At 46.5% G+C, this 24,674-nt stretch overlaps 1 protein-coding gene across 1 annotated transcript; it reads right to left on the reverse strand.

The window, feature by feature from the left end:
* Window positions 1–1,764: 1,764 nt before the first annotated feature.
* On the reverse strand, window positions 1,765–24,532 carry LOC135827984 (dihydrofolate reductase-like). The gene is made up of 6 exons (XM_065340424.1): window positions 24,192–24,532; window positions 21,415–21,464; window positions 14,067–14,172; window positions 7,517–7,640; window positions 6,414–6,532; window positions 1,765–2,559 (listed from the first exon to the last, which is right to left on the reverse strand). The coding sequence occupies exons 1-6, from the start codon at window positions 24,275–24,277 to the stop codon at window positions 2,454–2,456; spliced, it is 591 nt and encodes a 196-aa protein (XP_065196496.1). The 5' UTR covers window positions 24,278–24,532; the 3' UTR covers window positions 1,765–2,453.
* Window positions 24,533–24,674: the final 142 nt, after the last annotated feature.

Raw genomic sequence — 24,674 nt, forward strand, 5'->3', positions numbered from 1 at the left:
GATAAACCGTCCTCAGGAGGACCTTCACGGTACCTGGAAGGGTATAAAAGACGGGATCGCTCACGCCTTTGGGAGAACATAGCAAACAACCTCCTCTTCGATTGACGATTCTCCAAAAAGTATGTGAAATGTACGTGCGCTGGTGCATTTCCACTGGCAAACTGATCCCTCATTACATGATCAGGGCTTGTTCAGCGAAATTCAAGTCGTCTTCCCGCTCGACTCGATCACTCCTGGAGACTCATTCTTGTTCGAGGAGTCTTCTCTTTCACCTACCTTCGTCTTGGCATCGAATACTCGGCGTCAAAAATGAAGCCGGAGTGCCCCTTTAATTTCGAAGGCGACAAAAGTGTTTAGTTGCCAGGCAATGTTACAACAAAATCCTGGGGTGGAACTTCTTAAGTGGCACTGCACCTGAGGATTCCATCTGCTCCAGTTCAAATGATTGCACTCCAGAAGTGCTAATCTAATAACCAGCAACACCGGATATGTGCCAGCAACCGATGCTAGACAACGGCATAGCCCAGTTAAACAGCGTGCCCAGTCAAAAACACGCATAGCAGTCTGACGAGCATGAAGACACCCACTGAACTGAGCAAAATGATGAAAACGTGACCAGTTATCACCAACTCGTGATCAGATTTCCCTGAGAACAAAAATAGCACAAAGCTGCCATTTCACAGTCTAGCTCCTCGCTCTAAATCACTGCACGATCATGGTTGCCAACATGCCGCAACGGTGTGAGAGAGAGAGTGTGTATGTGTGTGTGTGTGTGTGTGTGTGTGTGTGTGTGTTCTATTCTCTTGCGATTTCTCTCTCTTCTCTCTTCTTGTCGTTGTCTCCCGCTTCTGGGAGCGGCGTGTATGCGGTGCAGGCACTCTCTATCCACGTGCACATGTATAACTCAGTCGGGGTTTTTGCAAATGGGCGTTCGGCATCACTCTCAACAAGGACAATGTGGTAAACACCCAACCTTCAAAGAAAAAATGCTAATCAAAATTAAAGACTGCTACACAATTGTGATTTTGTATAGTAGAAACTGCTATGGAAAAATATGACAATAAATTCATCCCTGCATTCATCCCTGCACCGACCGACAACGTTAACGCTGTACAGTACTGTCGGGTAGCGCCGAAGAACGGAGTGCCGAAGAACGGAGTGCCGAAGAACGGAGTGCCGAAGAACGGAGTGCCGAAGAACGGAGTGCCAAAGAACGGAGTGCCAAAAAAACGGAGTGCCAAAGAACGGAGTGCCAAAGAACGGAGTACCAAAGAACGGAGTGCCAAAGAACGACCAGCTTAGATTTTCACCAAGCACAGCATACCAATGTATACACGGTGACTCGACTGTGCATAGACTGCAGGACATGAAAATAAGAACGGTCTAGGCTAGGAGGCTGAGCCCCCCCCCCCCCCCAATTCTTCGGCGACCAACAGTACTGTAGTGTATGTCCAGTCGCAGTGATAGGTATGGCTTGAGAGCAGTGTTGGGCATTTCGAATTCAGCACTAAAACTCTCGTCCAAAACAGAGCTGTGCCGGCGCTTTTCTTGATAATGTTCGGCACCATTCACGCTACAGCAACGCTAGTTCTTTGGAGATCACTACAACAGGTGAAGTTGCAAGAAGCCTCACGACGTCTACAGTCTTTGGGATCATCTCGTAGAAAACGTAAAAAAAAGTATCGTGTCCGTTCCCATAGGGAACACACGACGGCCGCTAACACCCGGTAAACCCCAGCGGCAGACTCAGCACCTAACGGTGGATCAGCTTGTAGTCGTGTACAATTTCAGGTAACATAAAAATCATCACTTCTAGTATAAAAATTTAAAAAGTAAAATTTCAACAAGGGTATGAAGCTGCGCTGCAAAAGAAGCTTACACAGGATATATAATAACAGTGATTATTAATTTTCATGACATGCACCGCCTTGAAATGTTTATACTTTCCGACACGTGCGCGACCTCAAAACACGTGATAAATGATCAACTGAGAGCATTATAGTACTAGTATGTGTGTGTGTGTGTGTGTGTGTGTGTGTGTGTGTGTGTGTGTGTGTGTGTGTGTGTGTGTGTGTGTCCCCTAAACACACGACTAGTGATCAACTGAGTAACATTGCATGTGTGCATGTGTGTGCGTGTGTGTGTGTGTGTGTGTGTGTGTGTGTGTGTGTGTGTGTGTGTGTGTGTGTGTGTGTGTGTGTGTGTGTGTGTGTGTGTGTCCTCTAAACACACATGAGTAGTGATCAACGGAGTACTGGCAATCACCAATAGCTACTACACACAAGGAGCACATGTACAAGTAGCTGCAAACACGGAGGAGCCATATAAAAAGTAGAGAAGCTCTGCGCTCTACTAACATGGCAATGAAACACGAGCATGACTAAACCGGACACAAACACCAACACAAGCGCAGTTTAATACAACGTACTATTCTGGTGGCTGGTCATCAGCAGCTATGAGGCAGCTACAGGGGCAGCAGCAACGGGCTGTCTGTCGTACACGTGGATCTGATACTGAATACCCTTCTCTTCTTGCAGCTCCTGATCGACATTGGGATCACTGAGATAACAGAACAGTACAAGAGTACATACAGACCAGGCAATATATCAATATCGAAAACATAACTACCGTAAAACATGTAATTTTAGGTGCATTAAAACTTCGGTACCAGGGACCTGCCAGGTTTCAGGTGTAATGTAGAATTAGGTGACCAGCGTCCCCTTCATGTACAGTGCATGCTCTAGAGCCTTTAGGTGTAATTTGAATTTGGGTGCCTGGTTTCTCTACCGAAATCACCGAAATTAAAGTTACACCCAAATTACATGTTTTACAGTATATGGCGGCAGTCAGAGGGACCATCCTGTTAGCTCTGAACCTGTACATGTGTGGTATGGCATTCTTTATTTTCCTTCATCAAGATGTAGGCAGTTTTAGCTGCGCCAGAGAGAGAGAGAGAGAGAGAGAGAGCAAGATCATTCAGTCACAACAACTAATTCTAAATTTAGATTTTCTTCTCCGGTAGACTTTTCCGGCTTGTTTCTCCTTCAGAAACAACAAGAGCTCAGCCATCAGCAAGCCAAGAAGAAAACACTTGCTGAACTCTGATTGGCTGAGGGCAATCATTTCAGGTGGGAAGTCCACAGCCAGGGTAGCCTATAAAAGTAATCATTCCAGGAGGGGATGGTGGTCGGGATTTGGGATGGCCAGAATTTTAGAATTTTCTTCTCCGGTAGAATTTTCCGCCTTGTTTCTCCTCGGCAAGCAAGCATAGGAGGAAATGAGGATTTCTCAAGTACTATGGATGCTGCTGATGAGCGCAGCAGTGATGACTTGCGCCATGGAGTAGTCTTCTGGATGCTAAGTCAAATGGTGTTGGTCCGACAGAACTTCAATGCTGTGTGTCCTTATCTTCCCTATTGAATTTGCGCACCTCCACTGATATGGAGAGTGTGTGCGCACCTCCACTGATATGGAGAGTGTGTGCGCACCACTACTAGCACTAGATAGGGATTTATTAAATTGAAACAAGGAAAACGGTGGGGCACAAGTTATGCGTTAGAGTCCACCAACTAAACCAGGTTTTGAATAGTTAGATGTGCACAAGGTAGCACCAGATTGACAACGCATAACTTGTGCCCCACCGTTTTCCTTGTTTCAATTTTAATATTTTCCTTGGCTCACTATCTGAGTACTTAGATATGGATTTGTATGGAAAATCTCACCGACAGTGTTACCGGTATTTAGTTCTTATAGAAGCACGGATGAAGACGAACCTTTCAGAACCTGAAGTATTCTGGGTGCTACATTGAATGCTGTCCGTCTGAGCAGGCTGTGGTGCGTCACTAAACCAATTGAACGTGACCTTACTTCACAAACTTAGGCATAAACTGAATACGTACATCATTCACTACTGACCCAGGTAGTGCTTGCATGCAGTCACTGCTGTCGTATCATGCACAACATGCACCAGTGGCTTAGGGGCCGGGCGTAAACATTGCACTTTTTTGAAGTTTTTTCAACAAACGAAATATTTTAGTTTAGACCCAACCCCTCCCTCCCTCCCCCTCAGAACGTGCAAAATGTCGACATACACTGCCATGTACATGCATTATGCAATAAAAGTTGCAAGTGCGTCACTGCTCCTACGGCCATGTGCACGTATCAATGTTTTCTGAAACGAAATTGATCAACCCCCTCCCACCACCCCATATTTAAGGTCACTGATTCACCACCGCCACATGCAGCTACATGTAGTACACAATCAGCTGATGCATGAATACCGTTAGTGAAATAGGATCATTTTTCAATAGGGAGTGAAGGGCTGAATGGTAGAGCCGCCCCCTCGGATTAATAGTAAGTTACCAATGGATTAGGCACCCAGAAGACTTCAGTTCATGAAAGTTTCATCTTTGTCCGTGTTGCTGCATGGCTGCACTACTTCGCAGTACCTTTTCGTTACCCCCTTTGTTACGCACGCACCCACTGTGTCACCTTGGTACGAGGGTCGATACTACGTTTTGCCTTACGCGTACAATGTCGGTACAGCCACCCTTTGGTCTAGCAGCATTTCAGGAGAAGCATCCACTGTTAGAGATTGGTGATGTGCTCCGATCTGGTGCTCAAACGTCCAAATTTTGCATCCCAGTGACAAACAGAGCAACATGTGATGAGACATTGTGTTGTGGTACAAATGTTGCTGTAGCGGAAGTGCTTGAGGAGAATGACATTGCAGAGGAGTCCGCAGCAGAGCCGTGTGCGTGCACTGTAGACTGTGATGGTGCTACTAGTGACGCAGGTGAACAAGAGTTGCGAGATTGGTTACATACACAAAGTCACCTCAGTGCTGAACAGCATCAGCAGTTACTTGAGTTGCTTTTGGAGTTCCGAGACATCTTTGTCCTGTCTGGAGACTCACTTGGGCTCTGCACTTCATGCACGCATCGCATTAAGACTGGCAGCGCAGCACCTATCAAACAGGCTGCTAGGAGACTGCCTTTCCACAAGAGAGCTGAACTGAAATCCCTGATCGTAAACCTGCTAGAAAAGGGTATCATTAGCGAGTCTGACAGTCCTTGGGCTTCCCCGTTAGTCCTAGTCAAGAAAAAGTATGGGACTTTGAGACTACGTGTGGACTACGGTAAGCTGAATGCGGTAACCGTTCGGGATGCGTACCCCCTACCAAGAATCGACGACACACTCGACGCATTGTGTGGCTGCAAATTCTTCTCCACTATGGATTTGGCAAATGGGTACTACTGGCAGCTAGAGCTCGAGGAAGCAGACCGTCCCAAGAGCGCTTTCGCAACGCCTGTTGGCCTCTACGAGTTCAATGTCTTGCCAATGGGCAAAATCTGAAAAGCAATCGTGGGAGCAACTCGACGGATTGGAGCTGACATTCGCAGATCGAATCAGCCTGAGCACAAAGAGAGACACTGGAGCTGCGTTGGAGGAAGGAAACGGGCAACTCCAGGATCTGTTGCTAGACCACCAAGGTGAGCGGGTTTCAGAGAACGAACACAGTGGCATATTTCCTACCCCTGCAAGACAGTTACACGCCATGAACCTTACCACGGACCATGTCATGGCAAGGCAGTCCACTGCCAAGGAGTTGCCTCAGTTCTCCGGCCATGCCGACGAGTGGCCAGCATTTCTCTTCGTGCTAGAAAACACCACCAGAGAGTGCGGCTTCTCAAACAGTGAGAACTTGGGGCGGGTACAGAAGGCGCTACGCGGAAAGGCCAAGGAAGCCGTGCAGGGAATGATGACTCTCCCCGACAATGTAGGAGAGGATATTTCCATCCTGAGGAAGAGGTTCGGTCGCCCAGATCAGATCGTTCAGAACCTCATCCAGAAGACCAAGTCGTAGAGAGCCATGAAATCGGAGGAGGCCATTGAGGTTCTGACAGAGATCAGCGCCCTGTGCCGCAACCTTGTTGCCACTATGCGCAGTACAAAGTGCACCGGCCACCTGTACAATCCCCAGCTGGTCAAAGAGCGAGTTGGCAAGCTGTCCGGGGGCTTCGGATTCAGTGGGGGAACACGTGCTGAAAACCGGCATAGACCCGCAGCTGCACACCTTCGCTGCCTGGTTGGAACAGAGGGCCAAGGCCCCGTGCCTGGTCGCTCAGCCGATCCCAAGCAATGCCACTCCACGCACAGGCCAGACGCTCACAGTTGTCGAGGCCACCGGGGGTAAGGCCCAAGGTCTCTAGTATAAGCTGCAGTGAGTGAAAGTCCTGAACCAAAGAAAAGTGTAACATGTCCTGAACCAAAGAAAAGTGTAACATGTCCTGAACCAAAGGAAAGTGTAAAAGTCCTGAACCAAAGAAAAGTGTAACATATAATCTGCAATTCTGAAAGACGTTAGAAGTCCTTATACTATAGGCTATACATGTATGTGTGGCTGAACCTACCTGGACACTACATACTGGGGCAGCCAGGCGTCCGTGGAGAGCAGTGACACGTCACAGTCAAAACACTTGTTCAGGCGCGTCAGGTACACTCGCTGACAGTATTCCGACATCAATGCCTCCTGCAAGTACGCATGCAGATACGTACACACACACACACACACACACACACACACACACACACACACACATACACCCCCCCCCCCCCCCCCCACCACACACACACGCACGCAAACACACCCACACACACATACAAACATATGCACGTAAATACACACTTGTATTCGTACTTGCTCCTGTAGCTTCAAACATGGAGGAACCAAGCAAAAGCTGCCAAGCTCTCAGACAAGCGACTGCCACTGCCACATTAACATGTTATTTACGAATCACAATGGCGTCGGAGGGTATCCACTCCTCCCTGTTTCTTTCCTCTTTGAATGCATCCTAGTTAGCGGTGCAGAATGTCACCCCATTGCTAATAATCAGGAAAGGTATCTCATTACAAACGGTTGGAATTCCTTCCCCTCGGCCTGATCGACACTGATTCTGTGGTAACGTGTTCCTTATATTTCCCATAGTAATTTTTACCAACCTGATGTCTGGCAAGCCACCAGAGCTCACTCTCCTCACACCCCACAGCCAGGAACACATGACATGTAGCTAACAGTTGCATACCGTAAAGTCGCAGATAAAAGCCGGGTTTGCATACAAGCACATCGCGGATAGAAGCCTGACAATCACACGGGTCAAACGCATAAGCCTGTCGCGCGTTGAAGCCTGGCTTCTATGCAAGCGCGGATCGGGTAGGTCAAGAGTGCATGCGCTATGTACAGTGCATAGTAAAACTGCCGCCATACCGGTAGTCAGTGGTAGATCTACGCGTGGCAAAATATCAGTGGTGCATATAAGCATGGTTTGCACTAAAGCCTGATGCAGAAAGCGGCTTACATGCTTATAAGCCCGGCTTTTATCCGCGACTTTATGGTAACATAAGAAAACGCGCTGCGCATTAAGTACTTTAACGGCAGTTTGCCAAACCTTTCCTCGGCACGTACATGTAGTTACGTAGTTCTTCATAGTTGCAGACATCACATGACCTGACTTACAGCATACAGTTGGCCACCGCCGATGACGAAGACATTCTCTATCTCCCGCCTGGTCGTGTCCGTTCCCAAGTGTGCCAACGCTTCCCCAAGGTTAGAGAACAAGAGAGCACCATCTGGCTGCTGCCTGTGCAGATCAGAGTATAAAAACAACCAGGCAATCGATAGTGTGCATAATGAGATATGTTTGGACGTCTAAGTCATCTCACCTGTAAGTCATCTCACCTGTAACAACATCCACGCATGCATACATGCACATAGACACAAGGAAGCAGTGGAGGTAGAACGGAACACAATATCAGGCTGTGTTTGCCCGACCACTCATCACCACTCTTTCGTACTCGTTCCTTCAAACTGTTCAAGGGCTCCCTTCACGAATGTGCAGTGGCTACGGGTCCCCCAGCTCTAATGATTTGACCATGAGACTCAAGGTTTGGCGGTCCGTCTCACAGTCTCACGATGAGTTTTCAAGAAAAAAGGAGATTTCGCAGACACAATGCCTGACACAGATGACTATACACTGTCAGTAACAGTGAATTCTCCATGGTCAGTACAGCATGGACATATGGATATACAGTGAATTCTCCATGGTCAGTACAGCATGGACATATGGATATACAGTGAATTCTCCATGGTCAGTACAGCATGGACATATGGATATACAGTGAATTCTCCATGGTCAGTACAGCATGGACATATGGATATACAGTGAATTCTCCATGGTCAGTACAGCATGGACATATGGATATACAGTGAATTCTCCATGGTCAGTACAGCATGGGCATATGGATATACAGTGAATTCTCCATGGTCAGTACAGCATGGACATATGGATATACAGTGAATTCTCCATGGTCAGTACAGCATGGACATATGGATATACAGTGAATTCTCCATGGTCAGTACAGCATGGACATATGGATATACAGTGAATTCTCCATGGTCAGTACAGCATGGACATATGGATATACAGTGAATTCTCCATGGTCAGTACAGCATGGACATATGGATATACAGTGAATTCTCCATGGTCAGTACAGCATGGACATATGGATATACAGTGAATTCTCCATGGTCAGTACAGCATGGGCATATGGATATACAGTGAATTCTCCATGGTCAGTACAGCATGGACATATGGATATACAGTGAATTCTCCATGGTCAGTACAGCATGGACATATGGATATACAGTGAATTCTCCATGGTCAGTACAGCATGGACATATGGATATACAGTGAATTCTCCATGGTCAGTACAGCATGGACATATGGATATACAGTGAATTCTCCATGGTCAGTACAGCATGGACATATGGATATACAGTGAATTCTCCATGGTCAGTACAGCATGGACATATGGATATACAGTGAATTCTCCATGGTCAGTACAGCATGGACATATGGATATACAGTGAATTCTCCATGGTCAGTACAGCATGGACATATGGATATACAGTGAATTCTCCATGGTCAGTACAGCATGGACATATGGATATACAGTGAATTCTCCATGGTCAGTACAGCATGGGCATATGGATATACAGTGAATTCTCCATGGTCAGTACAGCATGGGCATATGGATATACAGTGAATTCTCCATGGTCAGTACAGCATGGACATATGGATATACAGTGAATTCTCCATGGTCAGTACAGCATGGGCATATGGATATACAGTGAATTCTCCATGGTCAGTACAGCATGGACATATGGATATACAGTGAATTCTCCATGGTCAGTACAGCATGGGCATATGGATATACAGTGAATTCTCCATGGTCAGTACAGCATGGACATATGGATATACAGTGAATTCTCCATGGTCAGTACAGCATGGACATATGGATATACAGTGAATTCTCCATGGTCAGTACAGCATGGGCATATGGATATACAGTGAATTCTCCATGGTCAGTACAGCATGGACATATGGATATACAGTGAATTCTCCATGGTCAGTACAGCATGGACATATGGATATACAGTGAATTCTCCATGGTCAGTACAGCATGGACATATGGATATACAGTGAATTCTCCATGGTCAGTACAGCATGGACATATGGATATACAGTGAATTCTCCATGGTCAGTACAGCATGGACATATGGATATACAGTGAATTCTCCATGGTCAGTACAGCATGGGCATATGGATATACAGTGAATTCTCCATGGTCAGTACAGCATGGACATATGGATATACAGTGAATTCTCCATGGTCAGTACAGCATGGACATATGGATATACAGTGAATTCTCCATGGTCAGTACAGCATGGACATATGGATATACAGTGAATTCTCCATGGTCAGTACAGCATGGGCATATGGATATACAGTGAATTCTCCATGGTCAGTACAGCATGGACATATGGATATACAGTGAATTCTCCATGGTCAGTACAGCATGGGCATATGGATATACAGTGAATTCTCCATGGTCAGTACAGCATGGGCATATGGATATACAGTGAATTCTCCATGGTCAGTACAGCATGGGCATATGGATATACAGTGAATTCTCCATGGTCAGTACAGCATGGGCATATGGATATACAGTGAATTCTCCATGGTCAGTACAGCATGGGCATATGGATATACAGTGAATTCTCCATGGTCAGTACAGCATGGACATATGGATATACAGTGAATCCTCCATGGTCAGTACAGCATGGGCATATGGATATACAGTGAAACCTGTCTAAGATGACCGCTCAAGGGACCTTTAAAACACGATCTCTGTTACCAGGTGGTCTCCTTATCCAGGGTCATTTGACTGGAAAAAGCATCCTTGGGTTCTGGTCGCAGTGGTCTTCTGGGACAGGTGGTCGCCTTGCCAGGTTTTACTGTAATAATTATTACCAAGAGTACTCAAGCTCCCAAAAGTGTGTAACTCTGCATAGGGGGGTATCCGACGACGAAAAAACTCACATCACGTGCTTCAGGTACCTTTGGTACTACTACTGTATAACACCTTTATTTCGGTGTAATTTAAATTTCGGTAACTTCGGTACTGGTCCTGGATCACCTAATTTAACATTACACCTAAATTTTCTGAAATACCAAAAATATGTAAACATCATGAAAATCACTGTCAAATTAAAAAAATCAACTTGTATACTGGTATAGTACATGTACATATGTGGAGCCTAGCCGGAGATATTAGAGCAATAGCCGTTTTTTTTTTTTGGTGCCATGCATACCGAATTTATCCTTACACCGAAAGGTCAGGGGTTGGCTTTTAACGAAATTTTACAACACCGAAAATAAGGTGATATACAGTATGTACGACGAAGGATAGCGTAAAAGAGAGCTTCCGTCATAGAGTGCTTTTTTTCTTCTCTTTTGTGCCAACCCCCCCCCCCCCCCCCCCCTCACACTGATAGCGCATCACCCTACTCATGTTTCAATTTTCGTGGGTTTTTCAGTCCACAACCAAAATATGGCCACAAATCTTTCGATTGTTCCGGGTTCTCGCTGCACGCGTACGTTGCATTCTGTGTGACAACTTGACAAGGTGTGGAACACGGAAAAAATGGCTGAACATCCCCGGCTGCATCAAGGACCCACAGCCGGTCGGGATCATCAAGCATTACCTGTCGAAGCTCCACCGAGACGTTGACAAGCTATTTCAGCATGTAGCGCGCTCACCCGGTATGATGCCCTCTCGTGGTTTGCCTTGCTGGCTTTTCAATAGTCCGCTCTCCCATAATAAGTTAGATTCAGTGATGAAGATGATTTCCGAAGCTGCTGGCCTTTCTTTTACCGACACCGACCAACCACTGTCTGCTACGAGCATTACTGACATGAAAGCTGATGAAACACTGGCATTGAAGACGGCAAGATAATCAGGTACAATGTACTGTCATGCTGTACATACACCTTCACCGACTCCGTGATAAAACTGCAAGTGGTCTACCGAAGAAAAGACTCCCATCCAGAGGCACACAGCAGAAACACACTCGCAGCCACACTGATCAGTGATCACTGATCAGTAGGGGTGAAACGAAGGTCTCAAATTCCCATTCGAACCTTCTTTATTAAAACGAACGAAGGTGTCGAAGGATTCTTTTTTAGCATGATCACGGAAACGCTCAAAAATCTTTTAAAAAGGGGGCAGAAAATCAGAACCCAATACAGTCGTCCCTCTCTAATCCGGCACTTTATAATCCAGCACCCTCGATAAACCAGCACAATTTTCAGTAACCAAAATGTCCTCTTCATGTACATTGCAGCAGTAAATCAGATTTGTTAATCCAGCACCCTCCCTAATCCAGCAGATTTTCGTGGCACAAATGGTGCCGGATTATAGAGGGACCACTGTACTTATATTGTATGTGCAATTTGTTTCTGAATCTGGTGGTATCAATGTATCCATTCCAGGTAAGAAAATACTTTGGTCGAGCACACAACTTTAGATAGAGGCAAGGTTTTAACATACTTTTGATAGAGGCCATACCTACTTGTAATACCAAGAGTGCATAAACAACGTTTATGGACTCTTGCTAATACCTGTTTGTGAGTCAATTGTCCATATTTCTGACAATTTAGATCAGTGTACTTGGGATCGTGTACAGACTTGCTAGCCTTGGCTTTTGTGACACAAAGCGACAGGAGTACTGCTCCAGTGTACAGCCAGTTGCATGCTTGAACAATACCAAAATGGACGGAAAAGAGCCATATTGCGTAGTAAATATCAGATGCTTGCCAACTTCATCAAAAAATTGTCAAATCTGGACATGTACTTTTCGCTTATCTGCTCGCATCTACTGGGTGCATTGGTGATTGCGAGGAGAGTGAATAGTCGCTGGGTGAGGAACTTCACCTGCGTCGATGATTCCAGGCCATCGCTGCGCTCCCTCTCGCTGCTGCTGGGAGAGTGAATACTGCAATGGCTTCAGCGATGGACACTTTTATTTTCGATACAAAAAATTAGCCTACACTCGTATCGCTGCTACAACTTTCTCCAGACACCATCACTAGTAGATATCGACGGCAGCTACAGCAAGCTATATTCCTGGTACAAGCAGCATAACTGAGCGAAAACACGATCGAAATAGCAAAACTACTCTCCTACTAGTATCGCAGAGCGCCAAACACTCGACGAATACAATCAAAAAAAGTCATCCATGAGTACACCATGGTAGATCTACACATCATAAACGGGAACACGCTGGTGACTGGAACAGGGCCAGTTCTTCACTGACTTGTCACTTCTTCAGTTCCGGTGCGCACGCGGACCGTGCCCCTACTTGTAGTACAGCATGTCCTAGTACAGTGCATGCATGCAGCACATCGCACAAGATCAATGCATTGATGCATGCACTAAACCCGTGTCGACCTTCGTTCGAATCAAAAACGAAGGTTCGTTTCAAAGGAAAACGAAGGTCCTTCGAACCTTCGACTACTTCGTTTCACCCCTACTGATCACTGATCAAAGGAGTCCAGGAGGAGGCCCGCACTGAGGTGGCTAAACTGAAAGCGTGACAGTCACTACGAAGTCAACAACCCCAAGCTTCCAAAAAGCTCAAGTCACCGGGACTCCAGGCCCAGTTTTCACCGAATGAAACCGTGTTACAAAAGGTGGATGCCGCCTTATCGGTACCCGAGGCTAAAGAGCTCCTAGCTCAGAGTTAGGTTATGTGAGATCTGCAAAAGGCAGAAACAGCTGAAAATCGCAGACTCATTTGATTGGGAAACGATCAGAGTGTACGAGGAGGGCAGCATGGGGGATAGGCTCGCAGATGATAAGCAGATCGCCGAGGCCGCATCCACAGCTCGCCGTCTGCGACAACTTTTAAAGAGCGCGTTCAGCCCGGAACATCATATTCCAGGAATTTGCGTCCAAGCAATTCCGGAGCCAGCAACTTGCAATTTGAGCGAAGACCATCAAGCCACGGACCATTTTGCCAATGGGGACCGAACTCCTGGCAGCGGCCCGCACTGCTGGAATTGCCAGCAGTTGGGCCACATCAGCAGACAGCGCCCACAGTTCAGCCAAGGCAGTGGCTGTCCACCTCAACCTCACTAGATTCGGCAATTCCAGCCTATAGCCGGTGCTCATCCACGCATGGAAGGAGCATGAGTTCCTGGAGTCCGATGACGAGATAAGTGCTTGTGAAAATAGCGTTCATGGGCGAATATTACACAGCATTACATTTTGAGAAAGTATTGGTGCCTCAGATTTTGTTCTATGTGTTATTTGTTACGGCTTTATTTTGGTGTTTGCCCCTCCCCACCCAGCTCACAGTGACCAATAGGCTGTCGAAGTCTGACGTCACTGCTTCTTGACAATGCGTAGTTATTGGGCCAAGTGGTGACAAGAAAAAGTCGTGTCACCTGCGCTTGTCTTGTTTTCAGCGGCAGCAGCATGCAGTGAACACAGCTACAGCATCATTGTTGCTGCTGCTGTTGTTGTTTATCTACACTAGCATTATGACAGTGTAGCTATTGACTAAGAAACGAATAAACTTTTCGAAAGGTTCAAGTACTTTGAAGTACAATGTATACAGAACGTGACAGAAGCCATGTTGGCTGCAATGATACACAACTTACTTCAATGAACGGCTAAGCACAATATTGAGGCGATTAGGCAATGGCCGGTACTTTGTCGGAATGGCGTCCCACGACTTGCGACCCATAATGACGGCATTCTGGCAGCCTGCTCATCAGACACCAGGGCAGAGAAGCAAACAAACAAGCGTCTTGAAAATACGTAGAGGCTACAGGATGAGAATCAACCAGCACACAGTGGATAATATCACGGAAGAGAGTTTCCCTGTCTTAGTTGGTCTAATACAGGTGGAATTTCTTCCGGAACCATTAAAATTTAATGAAATCGGGTTCCGGAAGAAATACAATTCCCACATAACAATGTCTGATCATAGGTTCATTTTTAAAAGACAACATGCTTGGGTGAGAGAATAGAGGGGGGGGGGGGGGGGGGTAGCAGGTAGGCAACCAGGTGAGGAAATAATTATTAGGCCAAGTAAAAAAAAAGCTAGATGATCGTCCCCGTCCGCCCCAGTTTTTGTCAGCGCCCCAAGAAATATTTTATTTTTTAAATCGTGAGTTTTACTATATGGACCACATACTACTAGTATATCACAACGTCAGTATCGATCTGCTGAAGAAAGAAAAAGAAAAAAAGAAAAAAAAAGAAAAAAAGAAAAAAAACCTTGATGTTGTTGTGTACACTGTGTGCATGAGAGGGTAAAAAGTAAAAAAATAAAAATAAAATCCTCCCGCCCTCCCCGATTTTTCCAAAAAAAAAGGACGATCATCTAGTAATTTTTTTTACTCGGCCTTATATTGACACACAATACAAGGACAAACAACCGACGGTACTTTTTTTTACTGAAATGTGGAAGACAAATGACAACAGCGCACCACCTAGATGATACAAAATCAGTGCACGTTGGAAAGTCAACATTGCACGGGTAACGCAATAAGTTCAGCTTGTCTACTTCTGCGAACACACGATGCTGAAACCCAGCAAAAACTCCAACAAGCAATACAGTCGTCCCTCTCTAATCCGGCACTTGTTTATCCAGCACCCTTGCAAACCAGCACACTTTCTGGCAAAACGGATTTTTTCAGTTCATTTTCTACGCTTTAATCCGGCACTTGAATTCTGCCTCCAGCAGCGATTTTCTGCAACAAATCACTCAAACTGTACACAATTCGATTTTCTAATCCAGCAGTTGTACATCGCCTACCATCAGGGAGAATTGTAACATACACAACACATGTAACATACACTTGGGAATATCCTATGCACTCGTATTCCCAAGTGTATGTTATAGATATGCATTCCACGAAGTACTTGGATTGACACAGAAAATCCCTACGTTTTGACGTACGACACAAACATGTACGTTAATAGGTGGGCCGGGTTGGAGGGCAGGATTTTATAATCCAGCACCCTTGTTTATCCAGCAGAAAATGCCGTTGCAAAAGGTGCCGGATTAGAGAGGGACGACTGTACCGGGATCACCCTGCGCACCATACACATGCCCACGGCCAAGGTCATACTCAGAACAAGGGGTACAATCATGTAGTCTCATAGCTGTTAGCACTTCTGTTGAACAAATACAGCTAGCTTGCATATGTCTACAGGGATGAATTTACTGTCATATTTTTGCATAGCAGTTTCTGCTATACGAAATCACAATTGTGTAGCAGTCATTGATTTTGATTATCATTTTTTCTTTGAAGGTAGGGTATTTACCACATTGTCCTTCTTGAGAGTGATGCCTGAAAGCCCATTTGCATAGAAAACGACTGAAGCATACATACCGGTATGCACGCAGATTGAGATTGCCTGCACCACATACATTGCACTGTATGCATGTTACTTGACAGCACAGGCTAGGCATGGATAGTCTGTATGCATCGCAATTTTCTGCGAGTCACGGTGACTTTTGAGTAGCAGTAGATCGATTTTGCATCGCAAACTGCGATGCGATACAGGATAAATTCATCCCTGGTCTAGATTGCCCCCCCCCCCCCCTCTCGACCAATTGTTTGTCAGCTGTCGATAACGAGTCTCCCTAGCATCAAGCACGTGATGATTTTCCTCTCGTGTAAGTTGTTGCCTACAACTTACAGTACAAGCCCGTGAATAACAGACTGTAGTGGAGGTACACAAGCAGTTGCTGCCCTTGCTGTACATAAGCAGGAGTCTGCAACTCAGGGAGAATGAGCCCACGGCGAAGTTTTGTTTGTTTGTGTGATAGTGACTGTCAACTTTGCTACACTTCGCATTTTTGCACCGGTTCGCATAGCCATTTTACCGTATCGCCAAGGCAACGTCTGTTGCACACAGCTGCCTGTCATACAGAAGATGCAAAACACACGCAAAATTCCCATTATCACCTTAGCGATGCGGTGATTTGGCAGTGAACCTATACGGTGTGGTGGGTCATCTTATGATTCATGATTACCTAGACAAAATTTGCTGTGTGAGTGGTTTTATGCAGCATTGATGCGGAGTTGAACACTCCAGGTTATGAATCTGATATAGGAACCGATGATGAAAAAATACAACAGGCAGATGAGCTCGCAGCTAATAGTAGGGATATCAGCGAACACACTGCGCAGGCATGTTGTGCATGAATGATGTCATGCAAAAATCAGTGGCTCGCGTGGTCGACAGAATCGGGTCCAAAACAAAATGGCGACTGGTACCCTCGCGGTGCACGTGCTGTTAAAAATTGGAAAATAGAAAAAAAACTCGCACTTGAGTTTGGCGTACATTCAGTACAACTAACGTTACTAGACTTGCTTGAAGTGTGAGAGAGAGAGAGACAGAGAGAAGGTCAAGCATTTTTGTCTTCTTACCTGATACTGGCGTGGATCTCAAGGAGTTACACTACTACGTCGCTGCTTCAGCTGTCTCGCTGGCGCCTGCAATTAGCTTCGTCAGATTCCGTGACAGCTCTTTCCAGGTATCCTGCTGCTGACCATTGCAGTAGTGTTTTGTCCTCCGCCGTTTGCTGAAGGACCACCTTGCGGAAGCGGATCTGGGTCTTGAGCACTTGGATTTTCCTTGAGCAGAGCAGAATAGCAGCAAGTTTATCAGTTACTTCCGCGGCAGACGACCAGAGTCCGACCTCGCTGATGTCCTTCGTGAGTGCTTCCTTCGTCAGCAAGTCTCGTTTCTCTTTCTCCTCTTTCTGTCTCTGCTTTTCCTGGATGGTCTGGCGATGGTGTGCCTCTACTGCTGCGCAACGCTTGCGGTACAGACCTCTATGCTCAGCGGCACCCTTGAGCGCAGCATTGAACAGCTCATGTCGTCGCTCTGGGGTTTGCTGAGCAAGCCAATTGCTGGTGTTGTTACCACTGAACAAAACTATGCCTTCAATGGCCACAAAAGTGGCATTTGGCTTCTCGTGCTTCATGCGATCCAATGCGCAAATAGTCTCTCGCTGGTAACATGTGTTGTAGCCAGTGATTGGTCTGGTCAAGAGCAGCTGGTGACATGGTGTGGAAATCACCACCCGGCAAGCGGTCTTTCAGCAGACGCTTTGAATATTTCGCAAAGGCTGCTGACAGGAGCTGCAACACTACCAGTGTGCTGGTGTCATGCTCTGACGGGACCAGCAACTCATTGTGGACGTCGTCGACTGTTACTGCCGCGCTGGCAAACGGTCGAGCCGAGCCCTCCAGAAGCCCCGTGGTATCATCCTTCCAGCTCTCGAACGACTGGTACACCTGACTGTTGATACCACTCATGGCAGAGATGCTGTTTATTGTCAGGGTTCGCCATAGTGGGCCAGTCACGAGCTCGTCCAATATTCCAAGAGCTCGGCAACCAGCTATATGGGCGTGGTTGCGGAGGTCATGACGGACGGCAACATGCAGGCGGTTTGGCGTTCCAAACACCTTGCCAGAAAACTCCACTATCTGGTGCCGGAGGAAGTATATGCCTGCTGCGTTGTGGAACACAGTATTGAAACAGTTCCCAACGAAATGGTCTAGGGGCACTATCGTTATTCCTTGGTTAGCGAGAAAGGCTTTAAACTGGGCGTGGTTCCCGGATTGCTCGTTACCGTGGGCTTCGAGAGCCTTACACACAGTCCGCACAAGCCGTACCGTTCCGGATTCACTGCCCTTGCCGCTGCAGCTGCCACTGGTTTTTTCCCACGTCACTAGGCACTGCTGGGCCTGTTCTGCCAAGCCAAAAATGTAATGAAGCCCACAAAAAGGTTGTTCATTTTTGTGGCCTCTGTCCTAGCATCCTCAGGCATCGCCTCCCAATCCTGTACAAACTGGGGCATGATGTCCGGGCTGTTCACGTTCTTCTCCACGATACATCTATCTGTCATCGTGTTCTTAATGTTGGCCAGCAGCTGGTTGCAGACGGGTTTGGTCGTTTCAGCGTTTCGGCAAGTCGTTTCAATGTCCTGAAACATGCTCAGCAACACGTCCATGCTATGCTCAGCCGAGCCAGACTTCATCACGGACAAGCCAACATTTAGAACGTCGCTACCACCTGCGACCTGTGCTCCGTAATATTTCTTGCCCTGCTTGCTTGTGCCGTCTCTGTGCAGAGTGAGGTTCTCCTGTGCTGAGAGCTGTTTTCCGATGTGAGTTAGCGCAAGCTGTTTCGAATCTGCCAGGAAGTCAGGCAATTTTTCAGGACTGGGGAGCCGGTCAATACTATATTATGGAGTCAGGGTGTCGATCACGATCTTGATGACCTCGGATACATGCTTGATGTCGATATTGTGGGATAGCAACTGGACACATAATAACCGGACGGCGTCGATGTACTGAAGTGGCGTCCCTTCCATGGTACGTATGTGTTTTCTCTTGTATGTGCGGCTCGTATCTGCTGATTGCTTGGCTTGTACTAAGTTGTAGTTTGTCTTCTACCTTATTCAGTGCCAGCTTGAGGTTTTTGTTGGTGGCCATGGCTTTCCTGTACTTCTGTTGGTACAGAATTTTTGCACGACACTCAGCCTGCTTCAAGACCATTGTGACAGATAGGCGCCTCCCCAGGGCTGCCTGCTTATCCCCGAGTGAGGCAATAGTGGCTTCTACGGTTTTGATGTGTGCACTTTTCCTGAGCAGCTGCTTAGTCATGTAACGCTTTCTCTGGTACGCTTGCTTTAATTGTTCTCTCTGCTTCTTGCTCTTTTTGTGTTGCACAACGGTGGTTGTCTTCATCTCCTTGAATCCAGGAGCGCTTACCGATGGTGCTCCTTGTGAGATATTCGTGTCGTACCCTTGTGTGTCTGATGCCTTCATCAGTTGTCCCTCGTACCAAGCCTGCAGGAATAGCACAGAGAGCAAACAGAGTATGTCTTCATGCAGTCTACGACTGTTCTTACATCAATTGCACGTACATTTATTTTGTTTCTAAAGCTGGTCAAATTTACTCCTCATGAATTTTCTCTGTGCCATACTGACCACGCATTAACCCTTTGCATGCTGGCCTGTTTCCCCCAGTAATCTGGCTCTCCAGCGCACAGACTCTCCTGGTGGAGTTTGGGCGCACTACACCGAACGGAATTTATTCTCATTCCAGTTCCCTTGGATGGAATTTCATCATCCTGGGCTTGTTGGAAAGATCAGGACCAAGCGAATCCATCCTGGAAGTTCTCAGCTTCATAGCCCCACCAGGGCCACTTCCACGACCTCTCCGAACTGGCCCACCATGCCTCGGAACGAAACAACAACTCAGTCACACATTCTTTCTCAGCTCCTTGCTCAAATTCAACCGATTTTCACAATTCAAACTGCTCCGCAAAGCTGAGATCCACGCGCTTCATTAGATGTCCATAACACATGCGCTGGGCAAAAGGGAAATCCCCTGCTATGCTCCAAAAAACTGCAAAGTCACGAACAAAAAAATCGCGATCGCTCCATGCCGTGATTTCCGTGTTCATTTCATCGCCGCTCGGTCAATCTTTATCCTATCGCGAAGAACTTTATTTATATCTCTGGAAAGCTGAGCTCAATACCTTTCCAACGGTGTGTCGTTTGTCGAGATCGGATGCTTTTTCACAGAGTATCGAAAGTTTGTACACTGGTCTATGCACCACGATACACATCGCAAACCAAAGCGCGTGTATACACGTCATCAGAGAAGCGGCATGGGGTTCAGGCGCATGTATACACGTCATCCGCACGCAAGGGGTTAATCGAGCATTTCATTTCAGTACGGAGTATGACGTGTCTTACCTTGTCAAATTCGAACCCTGTCAGCAGTTTATCCTTGAGATCCTGTCGTGTCGGGGCGTGCCGCAGTCATGGCACATATGCCTTCCTCTGCCAGTACCTGCAGGTGTTCAGGATTGCAATAGAATGCATATTGACTGACTTTCAGCTGCTACAGGTTGCGTTCCATGCGGAACCCCTCATTTTTTACAACACCATTCCACCATCCTTGTACTTCAAGTACATCTACATAATGTTGGAGGCTATTGTTACTTACCTGGAATTTTCTTGAACACTGCCAGGAGTTGTTGTGGGTAGATCTGTACACCGCTGGTGTCCTTGCTTTCCCAGGCTGCATGCCACTTGTTGGAGCAGGAGGGTAGAAAATTGCCTCCTGTCGATCTGCGCACTTTTTACTAGACTGCTCAGCTCTCCCCATTGTGCATGTCGTCAGGTACTTCGAACTCCACAGTGAGGAAAAGCTATTGGGAACGAAGCGTAGGTACTATCCAGATAATCCTTGGTCGAGACACGGTAGATACTGATCAAATCGTAGTCCGAAGACGATCGACGCTTCTCTGGCGCCGTCATCTTTTACTCATGCAGGCTTGTTCTGGACCCTCGTACTGTACATGTTTGGAACCGAGATTTCGCGGGTGCAGGGAGCTGGATGTACCCGGTCAAAGTTCCTGAGATTTCCCAGGCACATTCATTCATCCATCACATGATTCTCTACAAAAAATGACGGTTTTAACGTGGTGACATCATGCGTATCATGACCTTGAGTGCATTTCCTCGCCCAACTGAAAATGGAGACGCACAAAAAGTCGGCGATGAAAAAACCCTCTTGCGCAAGTAAATATGCTCAGCGCCGAGGTTTGTTGTGTTCGTATCACCTCCTTGAGAGTTCGTTTGCCGCCGGACAGTTCAATATTGGGAACCATATCCTAAGAGAGTGTTCTTCTGACCATTTTGTTCTGCTCCTTGACGGCCATTTTTCACTTCAAGAAGACGACTGCCATTTTTTCAAAAATTTGAAAATTCATGAATCAAGCGCTGGCCGGCCAGTCGACCACTTGAGATGCGCACGTGACGCGATGCGCGAAGTGCCTGCGCAGTGTGTTCGCTGATATCCCTACTAATAGAATAAAGATAGGCCAATGGTAGTTGCAAATGAATGCATCGCCAGCAAACAAGACGGAGAATACAATCAGCATCATGCATGTATTGGCCGTACCTTCTCGGGTAGTGTGCGATGTTGTACGGGTAAAGTGCTTCATTTCCTTCCTGCACACACACACACACACACACACACACACACACACACACACACACACACACACACACACACACACACACACACACACCTTGACCTTTGACGCCCATCGCCGGAGGCGATGATAGCAATGCTACGGCAGAAGCCATAGCAACTTGTGCTGGGATTACACCATTCAACAGCTTGCAAGGCTGAAGAATTGACCGTCACTATTCAGCCTGGTCTACACCATACAGCTATTTGGAGTGACATTTTCTGGCCAGTGAATCCCTATTTTTGGTCTTTTCATTTTTTTTTTTTTCCCCGCACACACATCACACCACATACTCCGGCATGCACTGGCTGTTGGTAACCACCCAGGAGAATGAAAGAAAAGTCAGGAAGAGTCTGAGAAAGAGAAGAAAGACGTGTGTGACCATAATCGTCGGGAATCGAACCCGCAATCTATCGATTGGAAATCGCTGCACATACCACTGCACCATATGGGACACACACACACACACACACACACACACACACACACACACACACACATGCACGGTTGATGGGTTATTTTTTTAATCTTTAGTGCTGCATATTATTATGTATTCGGATTTATGTCTGTATCCTGCAGAAAACCTTCTTTCCCATGTGCTTTGTGTTTTTTGAGCATTTGTTGTCCTTAATTTCTCAAAAAATATGCTCCCCATGCATATAACTGAGCTGCAACCTGTTGGCTTGCTTTGCAGAATTGCTGCAGAATACCGAGTGATTCACAGCATTGCTGCAAAGCTCCGGGCAGAATTTCACATAATTTGCCAGAAGCAAATGGTTGCTTATTGGAGATGTCCCTAAACATACATGTATTGCTAAAAAGAGCACCGGGAGAGGGTGGGGGAGGAAGGGAGGTAAGGATAAAAAGGGAAACAGGGATGAATTTACTGTCATATTTTTGCATAGCAGTTTCTGCTATACGAAATCACAATTGTGTAGCAGTCATTGATTTTGATTATCATTTTTTCTTTGAAGGTAGGGTATTTACCACATTGTCCTTCTTGAGAGTGATGCCTGAAAGCCCATTTGCATAGAAAACGACTGAAGCATACATACCGGTATGCACGCAGATTGAGATTGCCTGCACCACATACATTGCACTGTATGCATGTTACTTGACAGCACAGGCTAGGCATGGATAGTCTGTATGCATCGCAATTTTCTGCGAGTCACGGTGACTTTTGAGTAGCAGTAGATCGATTTTGCATCGCAAACTGCGATGCGATACAGGATAAATTCATCCCTGGGAAATGAAAAGCTAAAAAAACAAGAAGTATCCATGGGGAACAGAGCATGTGCATGCTGAGGAGAAAAAAATAAATAATGCAGGTGGAATCCTGATAAATAAAACACCAAATTGCCAGGAAAACGCCTAATTGTCCGGACATTCTAACTAGGAAAACACGTAGCCACAACACAAGATGTACTGGTATGTCAAAGTGCTCACAGTGTCACACAGAGTTGCGATATGCACTATAGACAGACGCCGTGCAATCTGAACTGGCCAGTACAGTCTGCTTCCACACACTGAACTGACTTATGGATGCCAAGAATGCCCGTCGTCAAGGACACTTTACTTGGCGATAGGCATGATGGCTCAATACGGGCGTGAAAGTGATGACGTTAGAATTCCAACGACAAAATTAATAACGATTTTTTTGGATCCACTCTGCCCACAGCAAAGTACATGTACAGGGTGTTGTGAGTAGGCCCCTAGCCACTAGCCACTAGCCACTAGCCCCTAGCCGAGCCCCTAGCCGAGCCCCTAGCCACTAGCCCCTAGCCTAGCCCCTAGCCACTAGCCCCTAGCCTAGCCCCTAGCCCCTAGCCTAGGCCCCTAGCCTAGGCCCTCGTGTCATACACAGGTGTGGGGTTTTTCTGTACCAGGAGTGGGTCCCTGACCAGAAGGGCCCAGTCCAGCCACTACTGACAGATGTTCCACTGGGCTGTGAAGGAAACCAACCAAACGTGTACGGGCCCATACAAACACTGGATCTGAGGGATCTAAGGCCGATTCACAATACAACTTCTTGCGACGCGACATGCGACACCTGCGACAGCGACACACGGTTCACAATCTTTTTCATGTTTGCGACATCCTTATGCACTAGTAGTACTATGCATGTGCACTGAACGTGCAGTGCAAGTGCACTCAGGGTAGAAACAGTACTCCATTTGTGTATGTCGTGCGGTGCATGTCGCAAAAGTTGAACTTTCTTCAACTTCTGCGACAGGTGCCTTGCGACTGCATGCGACAGGCAATTTCATGTCACAACTGTTGCAAATCGTGTGTCGCGTCGAAGAAAGTTGTATTGTGAATCAGCTTTTAAAGTCAGCGTTGTCATGGTTGCAGGCTGGCTGTGACGTAGCACTTTCAAGCTCTATCATGCTCGTTCTAGGATGTCTCTTGTTGAACGAATCCTTGGTTACAGTCATGTGTCGTGTAAAGTCGAATACTATTTTTTTACGATTTCTGTCCCCACATCATTTTTTTAATTCAAGATACATGTATTTCGTAGCTGTACGCTTGCACAGAAACTGTTTCTGCCAGGCTCCTGCGAAGCATGCATGCATCGCGTCCTTGTACATGTAAAAAGTAATACTGTACATGTATCTGATTGAAATGATGGACATACTTCATGTAGTATGATCATATCAGTTGTAGCACAACACACAAGAGCGGTGGAATTGCATCAGTTACTCACGGAAGTCTCCAGGGTAGATTGTTATCCTTGCCAATACCCATTTGAGAGTCAACTGCCACAATAATACTGAAGGACCGAAGAGCCATGCCTGCTGAAATATCAGCAAAAATCAGAACCAACGCAACCAGTGTATCGAGAGCTGCGTACACACGATGGATGGGTTTCGTTCAAACTGTGCCAAAGAAACTAGAAAGTTCATGTAATGGGGCTGGAGTGAAGGAGCAACAGTCTTCCAAGCCACAACGCCGTCAACGGCCTCCCTAGCTGAATCAGTGAATGGCAGTGAAAGGACTCTTACTCCTGAGTCTGACTTGATTTCGAGGACCTACGTAGCTACATGTACCTTGTACCTGCACCTGGCCTGCAGCCATTTCGATTCATTTTCAACCGACCCTTTCGATGAAAAAATCAATATTTCCCGCGTTTTTCACTTTTTGAATGAATATTTAATATTCATTCAAAAAGTGAAAAACGCGGGAAATA

The sequence above is a fragment of the Sycon ciliatum genome, chromosome 1, assembly GCF_964019385.1.
Source record: "Sycon ciliatum chromosome 1, ocSycCili1.1, whole genome shotgun sequence".
Taxonomy (NCBI): Eukaryota; Metazoa; Porifera; class Calcarea; order Leucosolenida; family Sycettidae; genus Sycon; species Sycon ciliatum.

Bases quoted from the DNA above. Each gene is read 5' to 3' on its own strand.
- LOC135827984 (XM_065340424.1), bottom strand. From the start codon at position 24,277: ATGGCTCTTCGGTCCTTCAGTATTATTGTGGCAGTTGACTCTCAAATG. The intron at 6,533-7,516 runs GTAAGTCAGGTC...GCGTACTTGCAG, and splicing joins GCGGTGGCCAACTGTATGCT to GAGGCATTGATGTCGGAATA. The intron at 2,560-6,413 runs GTAGGTTCAGCC...CTGTTATCTCAG, and splicing joins CCCCAGTATGTAGTGTCCAG to TGATCCCAATGTCGATCAGG.